This window comes from Bradysia coprophila, unplaced genomic scaffold (assembly GCF_014529535.1).
Source record: "Bradysia coprophila strain Holo2 unplaced genomic scaffold, BU_Bcop_v1 contig_358, whole genome shotgun sequence".
Classification (NCBI taxonomy): domain Eukaryota; kingdom Metazoa; phylum Arthropoda; class Insecta; order Diptera; family Sciaridae; genus Bradysia; species Bradysia coprophila.
The window spans coordinates 3,611,255-3,636,275 of record NW_023503616.1 but is presented as its reverse complement, the minus strand read 5'-3'; the positions used below and the strand labels follow the sequence as shown (position 1 = coordinate 3,636,275).

The 25,021-nt window shown below is 37.0% G+C and overlaps 4 protein-coding genes across 4 annotated transcripts; 2 read left to right on the top strand and 2 right to left on the bottom strand.

The window, feature by feature from the left end:
• Window positions 1-578: 578 nt before the first annotated feature.
• On the top strand, window positions 579-4,529 carry LOC119081259 (mediator of RNA polymerase II transcription subunit 24). The gene is made up of 10 exons (XM_037189996.1): window positions 579-949; window positions 1,022-1,082; window positions 1,138-1,321; window positions 1,379-1,494; window positions 1,590-2,120; window positions 2,183-2,739; window positions 2,807-3,261; window positions 3,327-3,710; window positions 3,780-4,268; window positions 4,332-4,529. The coding sequence occupies exons 1-10, from the start codon at window positions 836-838 to the stop codon at window positions 4,429-4,431; spliced, it is 2,991 nt and encodes a 996-aa protein (XP_037045891.1). The 5' UTR covers window positions 579-835; the 3' UTR covers window positions 4,432-4,529.
• Window positions 4,530-4,633: 104 nt separating this feature from the next.
• LOC119081596 lies at window positions 4,634-12,743 on the bottom strand. The gene is made up of 2 exons (XM_037190630.1): window positions 12,305-12,743; window positions 4,634-5,013 (listed from the first exon to the last, which is right to left on the bottom strand). The coding sequence occupies exons 1-2, from the start codon at window positions 12,687-12,689 to the stop codon at window positions 4,634-4,636; spliced, it is 765 nt and encodes a 254-aa protein (XP_037046525.1). The 5' UTR covers window positions 12,690-12,743.
• Window positions 12,744-16,080: 3,337 nt separating this feature from the next.
• LOC119081258 (proteasome subunit alpha type-7-1) lies at window positions 16,081-17,193 on the top strand. The gene is made up of 3 exons (XM_037189995.1): window positions 16,081-16,269; window positions 16,397-16,945; window positions 17,013-17,193. Exons 1-3 carry the CDS (start codon window positions 16,168-16,170, stop codon window positions 17,109-17,111), a joined length of 750 nt encoding a protein of 249 aa, XP_037045890.1. The 5' UTR covers window positions 16,081-16,167; the 3' UTR covers window positions 17,112-17,193.
• Window positions 17,194-19,354: 2,161 nt separating this feature from the next.
• On the bottom strand, window positions 19,355-20,593 carry LOC119081257. Its single transcript, XM_037189994.1, has 3 exons — window positions 20,444-20,593; window positions 19,967-20,381; window positions 19,355-19,899 (listed from the first exon to the last, which is right to left on the bottom strand). The coding sequence occupies exons 1-3, from the start codon at window positions 20,530-20,532 to the stop codon at window positions 19,375-19,377; spliced, it is 1,029 nt and encodes a 342-aa protein (XP_037045889.1). The 5' UTR covers window positions 20,533-20,593; the 3' UTR covers window positions 19,355-19,374.
• Between the last annotated feature and the right edge of the window lie 4,428 nt (window positions 20,594-25,021).

The following is a 25,021-nucleotide window of genomic DNA, read 5'->3' as shown; positions in this document are numbered from 1 at the left end:
GATAACATTTATTTCCCGGGAATTTTTCTATCATCTACCGTATTTTTCGCATATCAACATTTTTCGATATCGACGGTAAATGCATTCCTTATTCAATAATTCCATAATATGCAAACGATAATAATACAACTTTCGTATCCAAGCTGTTCTTCTTGGTTTCTCTGATTTCTCTCATTTGCAAATGCAGTATCCTCTCTAGCAACCAAACTAGGAAAATAATGGTTGTAAAACAGTGTATTATGTCATAGAAAACTTTACACTTTTAAAAAGAAAATGAATGTTTTTGGTGTGTAAAATGAAATAAACTTTAAAATTTGTCTTTTTCGTGTAACATGAGAGGGTATTGTCATTTTCCATTTGAAATAGCGTAACAAATTGGAGAAATCAGAGACACGGAGATGAACCGCAAAAGCAACTTTGATATGTAGTAAAGTGGTATTTTTTACTTGGGAAATGCATTCATTATCCACCATGTTTCTATCCTATAGAAAAGTACCACCTAAAATTCAAACAGGCTACGATGAAAAATTGTTTTTACTGGCGGCTCTCTTCTCTTGGTGACAAAAAACAGCCATGACAGATATGTCAGGTCATAATGTCAGTACGTTGATGTTTCTTCTGTTTCTTTTACCGTCAAGCCAGTGGATAGCTTTTGTGATGTTTCATCTGTTTCATCCAGCAGATAACTAACTGAATAAATTCGGAAATTTGTTTAAACGCTTAACTTACTGGAATAATGAATTGATTAAAGGTTTCTTTGGTTTTCTTGGATTCAGCCAGCAGTGTGAAATATCCACGATAAAGAATTGAGAGTGATTGCGGTAAAATAGCTACGATGGATAACAACAAAACAACCAGCAAAACAAGAAATCAGCTTCTGAATTTAATGCTGTTAAAAGCATTTCGTGAACGATGGTCAGATTCTAAGTGGGGCATTAACATTAAAACGGTAAAAATATTGAACTTTACGTGCTACGTGGAGACTATCCACAATGACCCAATCATTCGCATATATTCGTAGGTACTACCTAGAGGTGTCAGCGGCGATGTTTACAACCTTGCTGATTGTATTATTCAACAAGGTGATTCTTTGCAACAAACCAAATTTCAATTTTTGTTCCAACGATTTAATTTCAGCTGTGGTTGGATCCGATGCTAATAAGTTGATATTGTCATACCTTCGTCACACGCTATGCTCTCATCTAATATCTCATTCCTCCGTCTTCAAACGGATTTCAAAGTATAATTTCTTCGACAAAACGTTTTGTGTAACTGCACTACTTGAGTTCCTGGAGAGCATCATAACAGGAGTGACATGCAGGTACATAGTGGTTGTGTTGTGTGATTTTTCAGTTCCATAATTCACATGATTCCGTAGGATGAAGCCAGAGGAAAGTGCGCTGGGCAATGCTTTACTGTCGCTCACTCTTTGGTTGTCCGATGTCTATGCTGCCGCTGTGGAAATTTATCGAGCTACGGGGGAATTGAACGCAGGTATTTTGTTTTGTTGACTTAAAAAAACATTTCTGGTATTTAACGAGTTTTCTCATCCAACACATCATTCCTTTTCATAACGTCATTGTTTTCAGATCAAAAGGTGATGGTCGAGAGAACCACCAACGTCATGGAGAAGATAACAAATCAACAATTTTTAATGGGTGTCATTTTCATCGCCAAACATCAAGATGCTGACATTTTGGCGAGAGTCTGTCGCAACTACGTCGATATCAAAAAGAATTCGATCGGCGCTGGTTTCAGTATGCCAGGAAAGCAGTTCGAAGAGTATCTCAAGAAGATTGCCTACATTGACTTAAGCACATTGGATGTAGCACCAAATGTGGAATTGACCGCTGTCGAAACTATAACAAATTGTCTGCAGCCACTGCTCGCCGTGAAAGTCCACTTGAATCCCAGTAGTGACACTCAAATGTTTGTGCAAGATCTTTTGATGGTGCAACGTTTGAAGAACTACAGCTTGTCGAGGCTGTTTTGTGAGACGATTCGAGCTTGTTTGATGTCTCTTTATAATGTAAGCGGAGGACTGAGAGAATCAATCTGGTGTGCGTTTGCTTTCATCAAAGTGCCCGATATTTTGAGACAGTTATACTCCATGTCAGAAGGTCAGCAACGTCAACATTTTCTATTTAACTAATTTTTACTAAATTGCTGATTTTGTTCAAAGGATATGACGAAAAACTGGACTACTGTCCTGACGTTGTAAAAGCAATTGAACAACTATGTGAGGACCCAATACTTGACTTCATGGACACAAAATGTGCCTGCAATACGATCGAATTGTTGTTAGTTGAGCTGGGGAAGCAGCATCTTGTTAACGAGAAACACATTAAACAGTATACGTCTAAGCGCGACACGATTTCGTCAGCTCTAATGAAGATTGACTTGAACAACCAACAGCAGCAATCGCCTATCAAATTCGTTATTCGTGCAGAATCACCGTTTTCTGGCATTCTCAAGGCGCTCAGTGCTGACTACAATAAAATGCAGGAAGCGCTTGTCAGTATGCTGTGCCAAGTATTAACAGGAAATAGCTTGGAGTTGATTTTGTCGGTGGCGACGGTAGAGGGAAAATTAAAAACTTTCGTTTCTCGTCTCATCAACTGTAACGAAATGTCCAAACAAGTACCAGGAGAGGCGGCCAAACCTGCGATGACAAGATCATCACTATTCGATGTTTCATTCTTGATACTAACCTTTATCGTCCAGATGTATGGCTCGAATGTGAGTAATGTTTTCAGGTTCCGCTTTTGATGATTTTGAGCTAATTCGAAACTAAATTCGTTTACAGGTCGTCCTCGAAGATCGTGGATCGTCATTTTTTGAAAAGTGGGTTCGTGAATGTATGATGGAAAAGAACAAAAATAAATCGCCGATGAATATGGTCCACTTGAGCGATCAAAGTAAGGTCGACGAACTTCTAGCTCATTTGAACTCTACGGATGGTGGTTTGAAAAACAGTTCGCTTAAATGGCAAGAAATTTGTCACAACATTCCTGGTATGCTTTATCATCTATTGATGGCCTGGGAGAATGAGACAATATCGGCCACCGAAGTTAAATCTAATCTTGACAACATTAAGCAACGATTGTGCTGTTATTCAGTCTGTGCCACATCGTGGCTATGTTCGTACATACAAATTGTTCGCGATGACGAATTGCTGAAACCTATGAATATGGTGCAACAGTTCTTGCAGCCATCACAAGCTCCAGAAGATGCTGCACAACAAGATAATTTTAAAGAAAGGTAGAACGTGCCGCATGGTTTCCTGAATGCTTCAAAATATTTATCAATTGTCGTTCGATTTTCAGACTTCTGCTGACACATCAAATTATCAAAAAAATGAAACATGACGTTCATCCAGCTCCCAATCATAAACTCCGAGCATTAATGCCCTCACAAAATCTCGTGTCACAAAATCCGTTAGACGAGCAATTTACCGAAGTGTGGAAAACTATTGTCGATTTAGGATGGCTGCCCATTGAGTCCACACAAATGTTGGACAATTTACTGCAGTCGTGTGGTCCGTTCTGGCTGGTGTCAAGATTGATCAACGAGATTATGCAGTGCAAGTACTCAAGAGAAATGTGCAAAACAATGGATATGGTGTTCGCGTTGATGCACCTCGATATCGAGCGATGTTCGATTGCTTTGCTGAACGAGTGGCTACCGATGATTTTGTTGAATAAAAACCAGTAAGTCATGCGACTCATACAGCTAATTAACGAATTTTGCATAATTTTACGACTCATTTATCCAAACAGAAAGCCAGAAATGATCGAGCCACAGTCGACAGTCCTAGCTCGACTTTGTGTTTACACAATACTTGCAACGTTGGACTCAGCTTCAACAGCACCCACCCGAAAAAGATCTCATCCGTCCGACTCCGAGGATATGGATTCGGTGACCGGGCCTCTACTCAAACAACGTAAATTGAATCCGGATGTTGCGGGTGGCGATACCAGTTCGAGTGACTTTATTACGGAAACAATTGCCAATTCTCGCAGTGAATCACCGTCTGTGCGTGAACCACTGCAAAGTTGTCTGCAGAATTTATTCAAAATTTTTGCACAATTTCTCAAATGCGACGAATTGTCACCGAAGATCAACTTTATATTCGAATTTTTACTGTTGCTTGTGCAATGCGGCAAAGAGAAAATCAAGCCGGTGCTCAAATTACTGCCGAATGGTCTGGTACAAAATTTGCTGAAAATTATTACCACAGACGAGTTTACAGTGGGCTTCATTTTAAGGTTTGTGTTAGCGAATTGCTTGAATTCGATGCACTATTCAATCGAGTAATTTTCTCGTTACAGGATATACGATCTGAACACTGCATCGGGAAGACAGTCTGCCATGACAGATTTGTGTTTACTGCGCAATATTGAGCTCCGTAAAGAAAGTACAAATTTGTAATTCCTGGCTACATTGTAATCATTTTCATAAAATCGAATAAACGTTTTGAGATTGAAAAGGGATTGAATTCATTGTGGGTTTGAGCACATTAAAATGCATATAGCGAAACAGCCCAGCGATCATCCATCAACAAAAACGTTCAATCTCACGTTCAGGTCATTTCATTTATTTTTTATTTGCCCATGATTCAGTTAAACAATTCTTAGTTTGAGGAACCACAATAGCGACAATACACCACTGCTTTCTTCGTTTTTTTCATTAACGTCTGTAACCGCTCTGTGACTGCAATTAATAGATCAAATGGCCAATCTTTTTTCGGTGCTACATTCATCATACGATCAATTATTTGGTCCTGTAATGTCTTCATCTCGAATTTTATCGATAGATCCCAAAATTGAAATGGGGTTAGGTTCTCCTCGTCAAAAGCCAGTTTCACTTGGTCCAGCTTTTTCTTAAACCCATCCAGATGATACAGCTGCGCAAATTCAATGCCTTCGGTCAACTCAGCTACCGATAATGGAACTTGTCCCATGCCAGATTCCATACGTTCATTTAAAAATTTCTGAATTTTATCCTCAGCATCTACGGTATTTTTTTTGGCATATCTTTTAGCATATCTTTTCAAAATTTGTTTTTGTTTCCAAAAAATATTTTTGTTTTCAAAAAAAGTTTTGTAAGTATATAAAGAATTTTGGTTTTCAAAAATTAAGTTTTGTTTTAGTATATAAGGAGTTTGGTTGAAGAAAAAGTAACAAAACTAAAGTTTTGCTTTTTCTACATATGAGAAAATATGGTAATAATTGATTGCAAAGAGAAATAATTTTGAAATGAGAACGAAAAGAAGATTGAGATAAAAGTGAATAAATGAATGGTAATTTTTTTTAGAGCAACGGATTAAGTTTCCTTTTAAAAATTGCTCTCTCTTTATCTGTTGTGTTATACATCATTTTCTATGACTTCGCAAAAACTATAAGTTTGTGGATGATTATTGTTATTGTTACAAATCAATGGATCGGTGGTTAGATGTAATATTTTTGAACTTTTTTAGCCCCGTACGAAGTACGAAGGGGCTTATAGGATTACGATGCCGTGTGTAATTGATGGAATTCGAAGCAGACGGTAAGGGCAAAGTGTTTGCCTATGTTCATAGATGACGAATCCGCAATAAAAATTTGGGCCGTCTGTCCGTCTGTCCGTCACGTCGATATCTTGAGTAAATCAAATCCGATTTCAAAAAAAAATTTTTCCCTGAAAGATAGTCAAAATAGTGAGGCTAAGTTCGAAGATGGGCATATTCGGGTCGGCCCTTCGTGAGTTAGGGCCACCTAAGTGATTTAAGGTCTTTTGGTGATATTTATGGCAAAATAAACGATGGAAATGTAAATGACACGGCAAATGATAGGTATTGTCAAAACCAATCCAGGAAAAAAAAGTTTTTTAAAATCGGGTGAGTGGACCGTGAGTTAGGGCCTTAGAAGTGAAAAGCTACTAGGGCCCTATGTGTATTTTACATAGAACTCGAGTAAATTTCATTCGTTTTTCGTAATTTTTGTGTCATTTGGAAGGTAATCAAAAGCCGAATAGAATGTTGTTGAAAAAAAAATTAAATTTGGGTCCTTGGACTAAGGCCACTACTAGGGCCCTATGTGTATTTTACATTGAACTCGAGTAAATTTCATTCGTTTTTCGTAATTTTTGTGTCATTTGGAAGGTAATCAAAGGCCGAATAGAATGTTGTTGAAAAAAAAAAAAAATTTGGGTCCTCGGACTAAGGCCGCTGCTAGTGCCCTATGCGTATTTTACATATAACTCGAGCAAATTTCATCCGTTTTTCGTAATTTTTGTTTCATTTGGAAGGTAATCAAAGGCCGAATAGAATGTAGTTGAAAAAAAATAAATTTGGGTCCTCGGACTAAGGCCGCTACTAGGGCCCTATGTGTATTTTACATAGAACTCGAGCAAATTTCATCCGTTTTCCGTATTTTTTGTTTCATTTGGAGGGTAATCAAAGGCCGAATAGAATGTAGTTGAAAAAAAAAAAAAATTGAGTCCTCGGACTAAGGCTGGTACTAGGGCCCTATGTGTATTTTACATACAACTCGAGTAAATTTCATCCGTTTGTCGTAATTTTTGTTTAATTTAGAAGGTAATCGAAGGCCGAATAGAATGTAGTTGAAAAAAAAATAAATTTGGGTCCTCGGACTAAGGCCGGTACTAGGGCCCTATGTGTATTTATACTCAATAAATTAAAATTTTAGGGCTATTTGAAATTTTTGTTTCATTTGAAAGGAACGTCGTACGGGGCTTCGTAATTGCGCTATGCGCAATTTCTAAGATGTACACATTCCATAATAATTTTACTTTAACTACATTAACCGGCGCAATAGGCTTACGGTCAAAGTAGGGTGACAGACGCACTAGGGTCACGTACGCAATAGATATACGGGTTTGTATGGGGCTCAGTCGCAGCAAACGCTCCGACTGTTCTGATGGCTCGTTTTTCTGTAAATTCAGTTTTATGTAAAACAAATTAGACGAAGCGAGAGAAAAAAAAATTAACTCCTAAGTTACCGACACCGTTCCGGCGCCCGGCTCGCATTGCGGCCCTCCGCTTCGCTCCGGGGCAATGGGCCGGATCGCTCGGCGTGTTAAAACGCTTTTTAAGTGCAATGAAAATTGGTATTCGTTTCGTAAAAAAATGAATTCTGTGGGGACGAACTAAACTCCTTTACGGCCAGCGTTTTGATCGATCCTAGGAGATTTATCCTTTTACGAAATGTAACGTAAAGGAGTTTAGTTCGTCCCCACAGAATTCATTTTTTTACGAAACGAATACCAATTTTCATTGCACATAAAAACTGTTTTAACACGCCGAGCGATCCGGCCCATTGCCCCGGAGCGAAGCGGAGGGCCGCAATGCGAGCCGGGCGCCGGAACGGTGTCGGTAACTTAGGAGTTAATTTTTTTTCTCTCGCTTCGTCTCCTTGATTGATCCGTTACGAAATGTAACGTAAAGGCGTTTTGCTCGATTCTAGGACATACATCCTTCTACGAAATGGTACATAAGGGCGTTTTACTAGATCCTAGGACATACATCATTTTAGCATACAGTTTAGCAGTCTATTATAGCTAGATATGGAAATAATAAATGTATGGAAGAAACAAATCAACAAATTAAAAAGTTGAGAGAATACTTTCAGAAAAATAGAATTTAAAAACGGAGCCTCAAATGGAGAAAAACAACTAAAAACTGAGATAAAAAATTTAGAAAAGTAGATAGGCGTTGTCCAAAAAGGACGTCACGTTTTTTTCGATTTTTTTGAGGTGGGTCCATCCTAAATCACACCATGTCCGCTTTCTGATTTTGGGGTCCATCCCCCAAAGCGGACGTCCGTATAAGGGAAAAGTAAATTCAAGTTAAACATCATAAGTATATTCTAAAACCAAAAAAATCACAACAAAAGCCATGGTTCGATAACTGCCGCAGAAGAATCGATTTTTGAGGACTTAGATGACTTTGCATGCTTCGTCCACGTTGAGAAAAATTTCGATTTCAATTCTATGTCTTTCCACTCAATACATTTTTTGTTAGATTTCGTGTTCAAGTGAATTATCCTAGTTCACTAGTTCTAATTCAGTTAATACATTGACTCAGTATACCGGTCAGTCTGAATGTGACATCGTATGGAAAAGAACGTTTTCTAATAAATTCTCTTATATTTTGTACTCTTTGTGTTCATCTATCGCTCCTGGAATTACGAGAAATCCAACAGGTTATGAGGCCCAGGAAACGCGGATATTGCGGAATTCAAGAATTTGTGAAATTGAGGAGATGTAAAATAAATAAAAACGAGCCATCAGAACAGTCGGAGCGTTTGCTGCGACTGAGCCCCGTACAAACCCGTATATCTATTGCGTACGTGACCCTAGTGCGTCTGTCACCCTACTTTGACCGTAAGCCTATGCGCCGGTTAAAGTAGTTAAAGTAAAATTATTATGGAATGTGTACATCTTAGAAATTGCACATAGCGCAATTACGAAGCCCCGTACGACGTTCCTTTCAAATAAAACCAAAATTTCAAATAGCCTTAAAATTTTAATTTATTGAGTATAAATACACATAGGGCCTAGTATCGGCCTCAGTCCGAGGATCCAAATTTAATTTATTTTTCAACTACATTCTATTCGGCCTTTGATTACCTTCCAAATGAAACAAAAATTACGAAAAACGGATGAAATTTGCTCGAGTTATATGTAAAATACACATAGGGCCCTAGTAGCGGCCTTAGTCCGAGGACCCAAATTTAATTTTTTTTCAACAACATTCTATTCGGCCTTTGATTACCTTCCAAATGAAACAAAAATTACGAAAAACGGATGAAATTTGCTCGAGTTATATGTAAAATACACATAGGGCCCTAGTAGCGGCCTTAGTCCGAGGACCCAAATTTAATTTTTTTTCAACAACATTCTATTCGGCCTTTGATTACCTTCCAAATGAAACAAAAATTACGAAAAACGGATGAAATTTGCTCGAGTTATATGAAAAATACACATAGGGCCCTAGTAGCGGCCTTAGTCCGAGGACCCAAATTTAATTTTTTTTTCAACAACATTCTATTCGGCCTTTGATTACCTTCCAAATGAAACAAAAATTACGAAAAACGAATTAAATTTGCTCGAGTTATATGTAAAATACACATAGGGCCCTAGTAGCGGCCTTAGTCCAAGGACCCAAATTTCATTTTTTTTTCAACAACATTCTATTCGGAGTTCGATTATCTTTCAAATGAAACAAAAATTACGAAAAACGGATGAAATTTACTCGAGTTGTATGTAAAATACGCATAGGGCCCTAGTAGCGGCCTTAGTCCGAGGACCCAAATTTAATTTTTTTTCAACAACATTCTATTCGGCCTTTGATTACCTTCCAAATGACACAAAAATTACGAAAAACGAATGAAATTTACTCGAGTTCAATGTAAAATACACATAGGGCCCTAGTAGTGGCCTTAGTCCAAGGACCCAAATTTAATAATTTTTCAACAACTTTCTATTCGGCGTTCGATTACCTTCCAAATGAAACAAAAATTACGAAAAACGGATTAAATTTACTCGAGTTCTATGTAAAATACACATAGGGCCCTAGCAGCTTTTCACTTCTAAGGCCCTAACTCACGGTCCACTCACCCGATTTTAAAAAACTTTTTTTTCCTGGATTGGTATTAACAATACCTATCATTTGCCGTGTCATTTACATTTCCATCGTTTATTTTGCCATAAATATCACCAAAAGACCTTAAATCACTTAGGTGGCCCTAACTCACGAAGGGCCGACCCGAATATGCCCATCTTCGAACTTAGCCTCACTATTTTGACTATCTTTCAGGGAAAAAAAAAATTTTTGAAATCGGATTTGATTTACTCAAGATATCGACGTGACGGACAGACGGACAGACGGACAGACGGACAGACGGACAGACGGACAGACGGACAGACGGACAGACGGACAGACGGACAGACGGCCCAAATTTTTATTGCGGATTCGTCATCTATGAACATAGGCAAACACTTTGCCCTTACCGTCTGCTTCGAATTCCATCAATTACACACGGCATCGTAATCCTATAAGCCCCTTCGTACTTCGTACGGGGCTAAAAATTGTAAGACGATTGTTTTACGGCTATCGGAAATGGTACACGATCAAAATTTATACACGATCGGAACTGGCAAATGATAGACAGCAAAGAAACGATTGGAATAGGCACACGATCGCAGTTGTAACACGATCGGAATCAGGCACACAATCGGAATTATCATACGGAAATTGAACGTGGAATCGAACACGGAAAGAGAACGCGAAATAGTGACGATGAGGAGCTGAAAGTTTTTTTTGAAAATGGGGAGAATTGTATCGAGAAAATTCGGAACGGAAAATCAGAAGATCACTCGTAGTTTTACAGAATTGGCTATGGTGATGTCTAGAATTTGTTGACGAATTCTTCAGTATTGATCGATTGGTTCGGAATTGGTTATGGTCCTAGAATTAATCATGGTATTTAAGAATCGGTCATGGAAGCTGGAATTCGGAAATCAACAATGGCGTGAATTAGTCATGGAAACTGGAACTACTTTGTGTGACCGTGGCAGAAATGAGAATATGGAAACTAAATTAGAATGGAATGAAATAAACAAACAAAATTGAGAGTTAGACATGAAGATACGGAATCGACGATATCAATGGTGTTGGGAGAGGCGCACGCCTTAGTCCAGTTGATATCTGTACAAAAAGCTACATATGGAAAAGGTAGCTGGAATTGGCCACAGCAATTTGGAAGGAAATGGAAATTGAAACATGAAAGAAAATGCGAATTGGACAGATCGAAGAAGTCTTCAACGTCTAGGGGGTGTATTAACTGAATTAAGGGGGTGTGTTAGATTTCGTGTTCAAGTGAATTATACTAGTTCACTAGTTCTAATTCAGTTAATACATTGACTCAGTATACCGGTCAGTCTGAATGTGACATCGTATGGAAAAGAACGTTTTCTAATAAATTCTCTTATATTTTGTACTCTTTGTGTTCATCTATCGCTCCTGGAATTACGAGAAATCCAACATTTTTAGTTCACTAATGGTGAAAATAAACTTTTCTAATGGTGCACAATTCAGATGACTTTTGTAAAATCAATTCACAGCTTTTAATAGAGCATGCAATCCTCTACCAATATTCAAAGAGTATCAAACTGTCTTCGTCTTGGACGTATATCACCATTGAACAATGGCGAATTTTCGACTTTAGCTGGATTAGTTACGCGGCCAGGTTGTAGAGGGAAGCCATTTTAACACGAATTAGCTTAGAATTAGTCCCTCTATCCGTTGCGATAACAATCTGTATTCAAATTGACTCGTGTTCTGGGCGGTCATGTATGCCGAGCGGATCCGGAAACTAAATACAGTTTCGTGTAGTACTCGAGTCCCTCAATCAGAACATAAAGAAATATCAGAGATGCTAACTTCTTTTAAGTGTTTTAACAAAGAGAGGACGTCCGATTTCAGAGAATGTGGGTCCGTCGCATATGTCAGAACACGTCACGTTTTTCGAAAAGTGGGTCCGTCCCTATGAGCGTGACTTCCTTTTTGAATGACGGTATACTATGACTCTGTTTTCAATAAAATTATCTCGCTTTGTTAATAATTATTTATCTCCGTTTATAAGAAATCTCGATAAAATTCATTTTTCTGAGTTATCAATTTCTATTTATTGGAAATAAAATTTCCTTTTCTATGAAATAACTTTCTTTTTTTGGTATATCAAAATTTGCTTTTGGTGATATCAGAATTATTTTTTCGGGTCATCAATTCTTTTTTTTTTGGATATCAGAATTCCTTTTTTGGGTATCAATTTCAAATTTCGGTGAATCATAATCATTTTTGGGGATATCAATTTCGAGAGATCAAATTTTTAAAGATTTGACATCTTTATTATTTATTTAAGATATCAAAATTTATTATTTTTTAGTGTATCATGCTGACAGGATATCAAAAATCTTTTTTCAAAACATCGAAAACCTTTTTTTAGGATATCAAAATCATTTTTCAGTGTATCACTTTAATTCGATGCCTTTCTAAATTATTTCTCTTTGCAATCAATTATTACCATATTTTCTCATATGTAGAAAAAGCAAAACTTTAGTTTTGTTACTTTTTCTTCAACCAAACTCCTTATATACTAAAACAAAACTTTTTTTTTGAAAACCAAAATTCTTTATATACTTACAAAACTTTTTTTGAAAACAAAAATATTTTTTGGAAACAAAAATTTTTTTTGAAAAGATATGCTAAAAGATATGCCAAAAAAAATACCGTCAGCATCTTTGATTTCGTATTTGTGTGCGTAGAAAAAGATGTTGGTCGCTTGCTCAACGGTTAGTGAATCCATTTGACGGAGTCCATACAGGATTTGTATCAGCAGCTTGAATGTTGAATATTGATCGAAATTTACATCATCACTGAGTTGAATGGTCTTGTCCTGCGAATGTGTAACAAATGAATGTGGTTGGGTGTCGTCCACATGCAAAGGGTTTTCTTGACTCCACCAAGTGCTAAGCATAGCCCCAAAAACAGGAGAAATTTCTGTCAGCATAGACACTGAACATCTAATTTTCTTCTTCTGATTCGGGAATGCGAAGAAAACAACATCATCTCCGTCGTCTTCAAGCATTAGTTTGGATAGAAACTCTGCCGTTTTTGAGTTCATTTTTGAAAAACAATTTTCAGCAGATATTAATCGTTCAGCGCAGTCCAATTTCAACTGACTGTGCTTTCAGAACATAAAATTGTAAAAAATTGCTACATCTGGCAACTCGATTTTAGGGATTTCGCAGCAATTTTTTTTTTGTTCAATAAAGACCAGTAAGTCAATATGGTTGGTGCCAATTAGGTAACGTCAGATTTTTCGTCCATAAATGCCGAACCATAACGCTAACCCTAAATCCTGACCATAAAGGCAAATGTCAAACAATAAAGGCAAATGCAAAAATAATTAAATTTCGACTAGACGGATTCTGATCAAACAAAATGCCAGTGTGTAGCGCGTGATCTCAGGACTCCGGAAAACTAATTAGTTTTTGAATCGGACTTCTGTATGCCGAGCGATAAGACTTTAAAATCAAAGTCTTATCTCTCAGGAGATGTTGGTCCGATTGGAAAACTAATGGCTTTGTCGGAATCCTGAGATCATGCACTACACAGTGGCATTTTGTTTGATCAGAATCCATCGAGTCGAAATTTAATTATTTTTGCATTTGCCTTTATTGTTTGACATTTGCCTTTATGGTCAGGATTTAGGGTTAGCGTTATGGTGCGGCATTTATGGACGAAAAATCTGACGTTACCTATTAAAATAAGGACTGTCGGTTTTGAAAGTTTTAAGGATGAAGTAATTTTGTACTGATAGATCTCTTCGGTTGACTACTGGTACCACTCGTCCCACTGGTAGCGCGATCGCATGGCGAAATTTGTGTGCAATGCAAACGAAACATAACCAACTTCGCAAAGAGGGGAAGTTTTTTTTTAATATTTTTTAAGAAAACAGTTAACACAATGAAAAATTGAATTAAACACATTTAGTAACCGTTGAAGGTTTATATTTGAAGTCCAGGAAAATAAAAGTGTGGAATTGCTCGAAAAAATGTCTAAAATATGTTTCTGCATTTGCAGGAATGATGATGATTAGTTTGCACACAAAATCATCAAAGTAATCCAATGCAGTCATCAGTTTCGCAGACCGAGGAGGTCTGTTCAGATCCATAGTGTTTATTTTCGAGGCTGTACACAGCCTTGTTTATTTTGACGACTTGAAAGTTATGTACCGAGCCAACACACTTCAAGCATGAGTGCGGTACTCTAAATAGAGGACTTGACTTGACAGTGTGTCATATAACTGTAAAACACTTGAAAAACTGACGACTATGATTACTTTTGCGTGCGGTGACCGTGGAACATAACAAGGCTGTAAACTTTGGGGAGCCTTGGTACATAATCCAAATCGTCAAAATAAACATTTTGGACAGACACACTATTTTATCTGCCAAGAACACGTCGCGATAAAGACGCTTGCACTAGGATAAATATGAGATTATAGTTCTAGGCAGATAAAATTAATAGCGTGAATATATCTTTATTTCGTTCGAGTTGTAATTTCCTATTTCTTTCAGAGGTGAACACAACGTTTTTCATATGTGTGAGGTGTGAGGGAAGAAAAGTTGGAAGGCTGATTTTGAAGGTGTTATTGACAATTCACACAAGAAAATCAAATTTACTACGTTTTCCCGAGGTCAACACAGAATTTGTTTCAGCTCAGAAAATGACTATTGTCTCGCCTGCGCTGCAAAAACTCGGTGGCACAAATAACATCTCGCTTTGTTAAGTAAATGAAAGCATAACGTTACGATCTGACAATGTTTATTGACCTTCCTTCGGCAACAATATACGAAATTTTTATATGCCAGTGGCGCTGAGAACCCTAATCCGACCTGTATGTTTTCTCTCGTTCTCGTGTAATGTTCTTTCGACCTGTCTCGTGCATAATGGTGCTACCTGGGGAGTAAATGATGGAAATGATACTTCTTGTGTGATCGAGGCAAAGCCGCGGTCAGTAAACACATAAGAAATACTATTTACTTCATTTGTTCAATTGCCAAGTAAGGCATTTTACTCAAAAGCTTGACTAAAGTTTTGGCGCCGTGAAGTTTGAGAAAAAACTTAAAAAGTGCAGTCTTTGTATGAATTACCACATCTTGACTCGTCAAGATAAAAATTTTGAACCTGGTACGTACTGTGCTTTACGTGACTAGGCAATATAGATGCATATTCATATTAGCTTCCAAACGTTGCATAAGCATACGAAAATGTTAATTGAAATATAATGCCATACAAAATGTACAAATAATATGAAAATCGATTTTTAATGTCTATAGGCCAAACGCCCAACAAATTGAGGAAATTTTTTAGCCCTCTAATAAATTCGGTTGGATCGAAATTCGTCCAATGTTCTCTACTAGGCATGATGAAATTCACTGAACAACAGACTCAATTTTAATTATTGTCAAACCTTGATGTCGGTGGTCTATTTTCTTTTCTTTGAAATACTTCAGAAGGGTTGATAATGTTGTCCTTTTCAATCTTTACCACCAAAGTTTATTCGAATTGTGATTTATGACGGAATTCTTCCAATGAAAGTAAATTGTTTATGCCTTTTGTGATTTTCTCTGCGAGAATGTTTTGTTTTTTGGCTACGATTTGGGTCTTTCAATGTAGCATTCCATCAATGTCCTCAAGCTTTCCATCATACAATGGCACTTATCTATGTTGCCTTTCAAAAACTAGTTCAACTGTAAGGCTAAGAGGCTAGCGGAAACAACTGAAGATAGTCAGTCCACTCTGACTTTTGGACCGCCGCTAGTTCTCGAGGTCGAAACAGCCTTCTTCTTCTCAATTCATTCACTAAACGTGAGCCCTGGGAAAGGGAAAAGCGTTGGCTTTGTTTGTGAACTTGTCTTCTGTTTTAGTCTAATAGCCTTGCGCTGTGGGTGAGTTCTAGTGTTGCATTTAGTCCGTAGCCAAATCGCAACGTTAAAAAACTTGGCAATAAATGCCCATTAAAAAAAAAAAAAACGTAACTACTTTCATTGAAATCTTCATAATTGATTTAGTTAATTTGAAGAAATCAGAGGATGTTAATAACATGTCCAACAAAAATTTGTAAGTGTTCCAATCGAAAGTCATTGTCACCATCAGACTCAATATTTTTGAATAATTCACAAAATGACATAAAACAATAAAGCAGGTATGGTTACCCCGTAGGAAATAGTGATTTCGTAAATGAGCTCATTTTTATATTATTTTGACATCAGTGCGTCAATGATAAATTGGCCAACGGCCATTCCTGTTTAATACTTTCATTAACAAACTTTCTTTATTCACCAGTCAGCATTTTAAGAACTTTATAAATATTTTATGTCCCTATGTAAATGCACAATAGAGTGTAGGGTGTAGAGTGTACACTGGCGCCTAAATTCAAAAAGTTAGAACCCAAACAGACCTAAACTCATTCATTTTCTGTCAACTGACGCAATTGTCAAACTTGTTCGACGAAAATCATTGTTTGTGTGATTTGCAGTTTGAGACAAGATTCTACTCTGTTCCTTACGTTTTCCAATTGAAGATCGTCAAAAATGTCGTCTAGCTACGATAGAGCCGTTACAATATTTTCACCCGATGGTCATTTACTTCAAGTAGAGTACGCCCAAGAAGCCGTTCGAAAAGGATCGACAGCGGTGAGTTTTTGTTTTTCTCCGGGTACACATAACCTCAACCAAATTTGCTAGGTCATTGTAAGGCCTTCTTTCGAAAGTTGAGTTCAGTCGCCAGTGGAAACTAAAGTCTATTTAATGTACCATTTAGGTTGGTGTTCGTGGTAAAAATGTTGTCGTCTTGGGCGTTGAAAAGAAATCCGTTGCAAAACTACAAGAAGAACGAACCGTTCGCAAGATTTGTTTACTGGACAGCCATGTCGTTATGGCCTTTGCTGGATTAACAGCCGATGCTAGAATTTTGATTAATCGGGCTCAGGTTGAATGTCAGAGTCATAAGCTAAGCGTTGAAGATCCGGTAACATTGGAATACATTACCCGTTACATTGCTGGTCTAAAACAAAAGTACACACAAAGTAACGGACGTCGACCATTCGGAATATCATGTTTAATTGGTGGATTTGATTATGACGGTCAGGCACATTTATATCAAACAGAACCGTCTGGCATTTATTACGAATGGAAGGCCAATGCCACCGGCAGATCTGCAAAGACTGTGAGAGAATTTTTGGAGAAGTTCTACAAGCCGGAAGAGGTTGAATCAGAAGATGGTGCCGTCAAATTGGCGATTAAAGCCCTGTTGGAAGTTGCTCAATCCGGTCAAAAGAATTTAGAGGTGGCTGTTATGGAACGAAACAAAGTAAGGCCTTCTGTGAGTTTTTAGCTGGTGAGCTTGACATTAACATATTTTTGTGTCCTGTTTCTAGCCGCTGAAAATGCTGGATGCAAACACAATCGAAAAGTACGTAACGATCATCGAGAAGGAGAAGGAAGAGGAAGCCGAAAAGAAGAAACAGAAGAAGTAAAGTCACGTATGGTTTTTCAATTTGATTTTATATTTAAATTCGGTTCCAATAAAATGCTTTTTGATCTTTCGGAATTGGTGAACGAAGTTTGCTTCACGTTGAAAGTATAACGTTTTGTTCAGGTGGATACTGTAGGTGAGTTGTGTAAAAGTTTGTTCGCTGACATTGTCCAGAAGTAAAACTAATGGAGCACCGAGATCCAGTCACATTTTTTTGAAAGGAAACTCAAATTGAAATTTAAACTTTATTCGAAACCAATGTACAAACAATTCTCTTTATCGTTTTGCTTGTATCAAAAATAACATTTCTTCGTTCCGGATGTCTGCTGTTATAATCGTCGACGTATAATTTGACTCTATCCGAATAGTCCTTGCAATTCTTTAGCTTACGTGTTGAAATCGAAGGCATGTAGAGAGTGTAGGTTAGCTTTCTCAGCACTGGATTATTGTCGCAGATGGTGACTACTTCTTCCTGAGTTAAGGCCCGATGAATGTTCACAGACACAACTACTAACGATTTGAAATCAAAAAGGAATTTCTTGAAATGATGGCAATCGTCTTTTCCATGAAAATGTCCTTTTATTCCTAATTCCCTTAGTTGCCTGCAATTATTGGTGACAGCAGCATAAACGTTTCGACCACATGAGTGATGATTAGGCTGAAATAGTTCTAACGCGTACAGTTTTGATCCGCGAAGTTCCAGATATTTTATCAGAAAATTATTCTCGTAATCGTCTCCCATCAAAAATCGGATATGCATCAGCTGGTCTAACGTAAGAATATTGTTTAATTGACTTTCTGTCTGTAAACTTATAACAACGGTCAGAGTCGTTAAGTTTTGAAATCGATGAGAATCGGAGTGTTCGAAAAACTCGTCCCATTTGTCCACCCACGGATCACATATTGATGGTCCTACGATGGATGCAATGCTGCTGGGTAAATGTTGTATGACTTTGTATTCATTGCAATCGCTCCTCTCAAAAGCAATTGTCTTCAAACTTTTAGCTTCATTTAAAATGGTGAAATCACCACAACATTCGCTTACAATAATGTGTTCGATGTGAGGAAGTCGTTGAATGAAATACGCTGAACTCATCTTATCATTATCAATTACAATTTTTTTGATTCGCGGACATTTAAGTGTGAATTGCCATCGTACAAAATTAAATCTGGCTTGATCAGACGGATCTGGTTGAATGGTTTGAAATTCTGTGATCCACTTTACTGGAGGAAGTTCGTTGTCGTCGATACTTTTTTGTTGAAGCCACAAATCTTTGCAAATAGAATTGAATTTCCAATTGACTAATTCGCATTTGACACGGTCAATGAGTGGTAGAAATGATATAATATTATAGATTAGCTCTGTGGGTAGTGTATTCATATTTTAGCTTTTGAGAGGTTTATTACAAGAAAACTGTCGAATGTGACAACTCTTTAGACTTTTGACCTAAGTATTTTCGACAGATTGAAACACAATCTTTCACATAATTTGTTTAAAACCATAATTTAATGTACGTAAATGCAATAACTCATAGCTTCTTGCTTGTTTTTGACTGTCGATAACAGGTGATACAGCCGTCAGCATAGACACACATGATTATGCCGAAAGCTACATCTTTTGGAAATAAATTGCAATGCCGATAGTTATAACTATGCCATCTATGTGAAGATCTAATGTCTATACATATAAAAGAAACTTTGTGGCTCTTTCGAGGTATTCCTCTTGTTTAAACAGAGAAGAAATAGGTTCAGGAAGTAACATTTTCTTAAGTGATATAACTGATGTCAATATTATTCAGACCAGCATGACGACCGTCTGAACGAGTGGTGTGTGGAAGTTCCGCTGCGGACTTCAGCTCAAATTCTTACGACTAACTAAGTTTTTTGTTTATTGACTTTGAGTTACTAATGCGGATCATAGGGAAAGTAAATCATAAAATCTGTCATGAAAGCCAAAGGATTTATAGATTGACAAAGGGCAACTGTACTTACCATACAATCGACGACGGCAATTAATTCTGACCAACTTAATCTTATGATGAGCCAAAACCCTTGTCTTGTGTAACAATCTGATTAAAAAAATTGGTACGAAAGCGATTCGATATTAAGAAAGAGATATGAAAGGCGAGATGGATCCGTCATTCCAACTATAGTTGCAGTCATGGTAAATGGTAAATGTCCCTTTAAATTCTCTTTAAGAGTTTAAAATTGATGATTTGTATACGGAGGAGTCGAACATCAGACTTACTTTCAATCTCAATCGTTTATTTATTGAAATGTTTTCGTCGTAGTAAAGGATACACGGCCTGTATCCAAAAGGCGTTTGCATCGTCAATCAATTCTTTGACATAATTTTCATCATAGTCAATCCATACCTTTACAACTTTCTTATTTTTTTCAAAATTTAAATCAGCTACGCCTAATAGCGCCCTTTTACGTTTCGTTATGTGCATCTGCAACTGAATCTGAGCCAGATACCTCCGTTGCAGTGTTTCCACGGAAATGTATTCGGAATAGGTTTTTGCCGTTGCTGGACACTTTATTTCGACAACAAAATCGTCAGCAATTCCATCGGGCGACGCACCAAAATGTGGTAATTTCTCGTCCACAAATAATCCGCACTGCTTGAGTTTGTGTCCTTGCAAGTGCATTTCGTTTTTGAGAATATTGAATACTTGATCTTCGAGGTTTGTGCCACGCTGCATAGCAAATGACCATCCGCTCCGCTTTCCCATAATTGAGTCGACTAGACTTCCGTTTTTGGTTTTGCAGCGTGATGCCTGATAAATCTGAGAATTAATTGCAATGAATCAAAATGTTCAATTATGCGTCAAAGAAGTACAATTTGTCACAAACCCTGCTAGCAGTGATCCTTCCATAGCGCATTTCAAACCACAGTGGCGTATCTGCCTGGTCAATCGTCAAAATTTCCGCCGAAGCCATGGTAGAAGAATTCACAAATTGCCGGCAATGTTCGAAGAATTGGTCCGGATTGTCACCATTAAATGAAGACATTAAAGATTTCATGTTCAGTATATCGATAGCTGACTTGCTGATGTTGAGTTTCGCTGCTGTTACAAGGTCTGTGTTCATGTTTACCTTTACATCATCCATGCCTATGTCGGCAGAAACCACCACTTTGTCAACCTCGTCGATATCTTGTTTGATCTTAACATCAGACACAATTGAATCGGTTGGACCTGAATCAATCTCAGCATTATTCAGTCTACGCCGTTTTGCAGCTCTAGTTTCCGTGCGGCATTCAACATCCCTACACAACAAATAATATTCTGTTTTTGTCATGCTGCAGTCCTCGTTTTGTGTAACACTTACAATTCCGATAAGACTTTCCGTTTTTTCGATGATTTACCATTCACAGGAGCCTCGAGCTTATTTTTAGGCTGAGTTTTTCTTTTAGTCATGATTGTTTATCAATTATAAAAAATTGAATGTTGACTTTTTCGGATATATGGCGCCAATTTTCATGTATTCATCTGATTTGGAATTTTTGCTTTTAACAGTTGCAAAACTGATCTGAATTTAGACTGCGAGAGTGTTTGAGAGAGAATGGAGTATGGAGAGAATTGTATTATAACTGTATTATAATATTACAAATGTATCTAACGAACTTTGACCTAATGTTTCACAGACAACAATTATTAGGAATCTATTACTTGATTTGATAAAAACATTTTCCATACAGACTGGATTAAAATCTTTCAGTACATACCGACCTTACAGAATACAATAATCCTTCCATTGTAACCTGTAACATACGACTATTCATCTGCAGGGATTCCACGCACTCACTTTTCTCACTTTTTCCAACTATTTTCAAGATCTGAAAAAGTGAGGAACTATTTGCTCTATTTCTCACTTTTTTCAACTATTTTCAGACCCTTTACTCACTTTTTTTTTAAATCAATGAAAATAGATTAGAAAATGTTAGAATTAGAAAGTTTCGCCTGCGGCGCTAGAAAATTTCCTTTTTTTCTTCTATGAAAATTCTACTACCTTGCAAAAGGCATTATACGAAAGTACCCTGTAGAGCACACAGAAACGTCGTGTTGCCGCTCCGCATCTACTTCTTATGTTTTTGTACTTTTGTATTATCTGAGATGAATCTACGTATCTCCGCTGCGTATTTGCATTTATGCATCAATAGCTATATTTTTGGGATATTGTATTCGACCGATGAAAAAATTCAACTTTACCGAAAAAAATAAATAAATTACCTATAAAGAAGAGGTACCGATAGAAAAATTATAAACTACCGATGCGATAGCGAGTTCCTGAGTACCAATAAAAATATTCAAAAGTACCGATAACATTTTATTGATAAAAAAGTAATAATTTACCGTTTGTTTGTTATCTTTTATCGATCAGTTACACTTTTCTATCGGTAAATTATTATTTTCTATCTACCAGTAATACAACAATTAGAAATTAATTTTTTTAAGTAGTATATTGCAATTTCTTTTAACGTACCCTTTGGAATCCTTATCAATAATGATCGAATCATCGTCACTTGTTGAAGGAGTTAACTGACAGTGCATCTTCTTTTCGATTTTTTTAAAGGATTGCACAAATGACTTAATTGACGTATAAGGTGGAAGGTGTACGCTATAAGCAAGACGCTTTCAAATTATAAGTCAGGCTCTTATAAGTAAATTTTCAAAACATCCAAAAACTTCAACCTCAACATTTTTGAAATTTATAACATTTTTCAGAATTTGCTACTAACTTAAAAGTGTCTAATTTAAAACAAAAAACTTCCACCTGAGGCACTTGCGCAATATTTTTATTTCACTTAAAGAATCTTAGGCTTAGGCTTCACTATATTGCAGTCAGCATTTTGTGGATGGATGTTAAATTGAAATACAAATTACAGGAACAAAACTTTACCCTAGAGGTATGATCCTTAAAAAGTTCCTAACGTTCATCTCTCATTAAATTTCCTTAACGCAATGCTTCAGCGAAAATTTCGTCGACCTAACATCTCCTGTTGTACATAATTCTTCTACCAATTTCAGATAGAAATTTTTACCTTCTATAGAAGGTATACGTATTTTTGAGACAGTTTCTGTTTGGACTGTCAGGAGAATCAGGCATTTTCTATCTACTGATTTCTCTTTAATGTTTGCCACTTTCTGCAACCAAATCTAAAGTATTGAAGTAACGAACGAAGTAACGCTTCAGGTTTTTGTAAATGATGATTCGTCGCAAAGGCTCTATACCTATAGAGCCTTTGTTCGTCGGCATAGGATTCAGACGTATCCATGTCTCCTTTGCTTTATATTTATAATCTTCATTTAATTTTGCTACATCGCTAAAAACCATCTGGTTTGGTGAAATTAAAGTTATCTCCGATTCTAATGCTTCATACAGGAGAAACAAACGCGTGGTAAAGCCCTTGACTTCACGTAGGAGAAGGTACAAAAGTTCCTAAAAACTCACTTTTTTACCAACTTTTTCATCAGAAAATCAACTATTTCTAGCAACTATTTTCGTTATTTTTACTCACTTTTCCACTTTTTTACTTTAAATTTTCCGTGGAATCCCTGCATCTGTTATCGATAAGGACGACAAACATAATGCAAACTCTGGGTAATACGGTCCTTTATATAGTAAAATGCATGTTAAAAAATTGAAGTACAAGATTTGAAATCAACCAATTAAAAACACTTTGATCGATGGAAGTAATAGAACCAATAGTAATACTAATCAAATGATTGTCGTCTGTAACAGTCGCGGACAACGCACTTCAGGCATGAGCGATACTCTAAATAGAGTACTGAAACGGTACAGTGTAACGCTTGAAGTGGGTTGATCTGGATGATAGCATCATGTCAGACTCTGACAGTCAGAGCACTGCTTCTAGCATTAATATAGAAAATATGGAGGCCATAGATGGATGCCGATGAAATCACAAGTATAGGCATTGCCGTATTTTTGTAAAGATAGATGACTTGTCAATTCAGTTTAAACAGCATTTATTCATCGGGAAGTAAAAAAGTAAAAATAAATAAATTCGAATGATCCACATTATCTACTTAGCGTTAAAGACAAAAAATTTTACAAAATATCAATTTTCCAAAAGATAGAAATCAAATGTGAAGATGAATTGTATGGGATGAGCAGGTAAACTTTTTACATATAGGACATTCCTTTTTTAAGATCAATGCCCGTCTTAAACATTGACCACAAAATACATGGCCACATTGGGTTGCTTGAGGTTTCCGGTTCAAAAGTGAAAGTAAACAAATGGCGCATCTTATACTATCACTACTGGATTGTGTTATTTGGGCCTCCGCCTCAAGCTTAGGCGTAACAACCAACTGACGATTCCGCAATCCTTCTGGTCTCGACCGTTTATTGGTATCTGGGCATGGTGTGCACAAATCAATGACAGGAATCTCCGGCTCAATTATTATAACGTCATCGTCACAATTGGGGAGGACCGCTGAAATGAAGAAAATTGTAGGGTTAGCTCTAATAATCAACCAATAGTTTTTGTTTTGGTTTGGGCTAATTTGCTCTATGTAGAACTGATCCTTCATATTACGGGAATTTTTGTTGCAAAGTAGAGAAAATGGCAAGAAATCACAGTTCAAACATTTATACGAACTTGTTGTACATGCTGAAGGTTGACTTTGACCACTCATCTCGACTGTTGTTTAAATGACGGTATTATAGTACTGATTGTCGATGTTAATGAAAAACACAGTGAACACAAAAACGATTAACACACAAAATTAAAATATCGATCCGATTTTCACAAAAATGATTTCAGAAAAAAAAACTTTGTCCTCTCTGCAGCGAACATATGATTAATAACAATCGACAGCGACGACAAAAGAAGGTGATGTCATTGTCTGGATATTTGGGATAAGGTAGAAACATAATCGTTGAATCTAAAATGGCGTAAACGTTTGTATTAATCTGAAGCGGGCTCTATTAATATAAAAACTAATTCGGATGCTGTCTAAAATTTTCTTTCTGTTAAACGGTACCAGAGTTATTTATTATAATCATTTTTGTTGGTTCTGTTTATCGTAGTTTGTTAAGACATATAATTTGATCTATTGAAGCCTGCAAGAGGTTCTGCATTGCAATGCTAGGACAAGGAAAATTTTGACTAGTGAGAATAGTCTTCGCCTAATTTCCTGGTGACAATATTCACCGCGATCAACCCTTTACATACCTGTCACATACGGCTATTCATCTGTTATCAATATTGACGACCAAAATAATGACAAGCTCTGGGTAATTATGGTCACTTATTTAGTAAAATGCATGTTTAAAAAAAATGAATTACAAGATTTGACGTCAGCAATTAAAAATACTTTGATCGATGGAAGTAATAGACCAGATAATTCCCGCCGTAAGTGCGGTCGAAATAAGGGATGTGACACCCATCCGGCTAAAGGTATTATCGTAAAGCTCCTCAATAGTGGATACTTTAGCACTAGTTTGTTTCACCGGAAACGTACACACATTTAAACTAAAGCGTTAAAATAAACTGGTCTTCTGTCCTCTCGCTCTCAACATACCACGTTGAAAGAGAAGCAAATACTTTGACAAGTACTCCAAGGTAAGGTATTATAACTAGTCTTCGGTTTTCTCGCTCTGATCGAATGTTGACGAGGCAGTTTACGCGTTTCAGTCGGTGCTACGTGAAGGCTGCGAGCGGTTTGTTCCGATTTTAGTCAAAAGGTCGACGAATGCTCCACCGTGGTACACGAATGCGATCGACAATTTGAAGAACAGGATGAACAGAGCGTTCAAGAAGCTTGCACGCTCGAGTGACCCGTCGGATAAGCTTAAGTATTGTGCGTTGAACAAGGAGTTCCAAACGAAGCAGCGTTATGCCTATGACGCCTATATTCGTAAGCTCCAGGTTGATCTGGT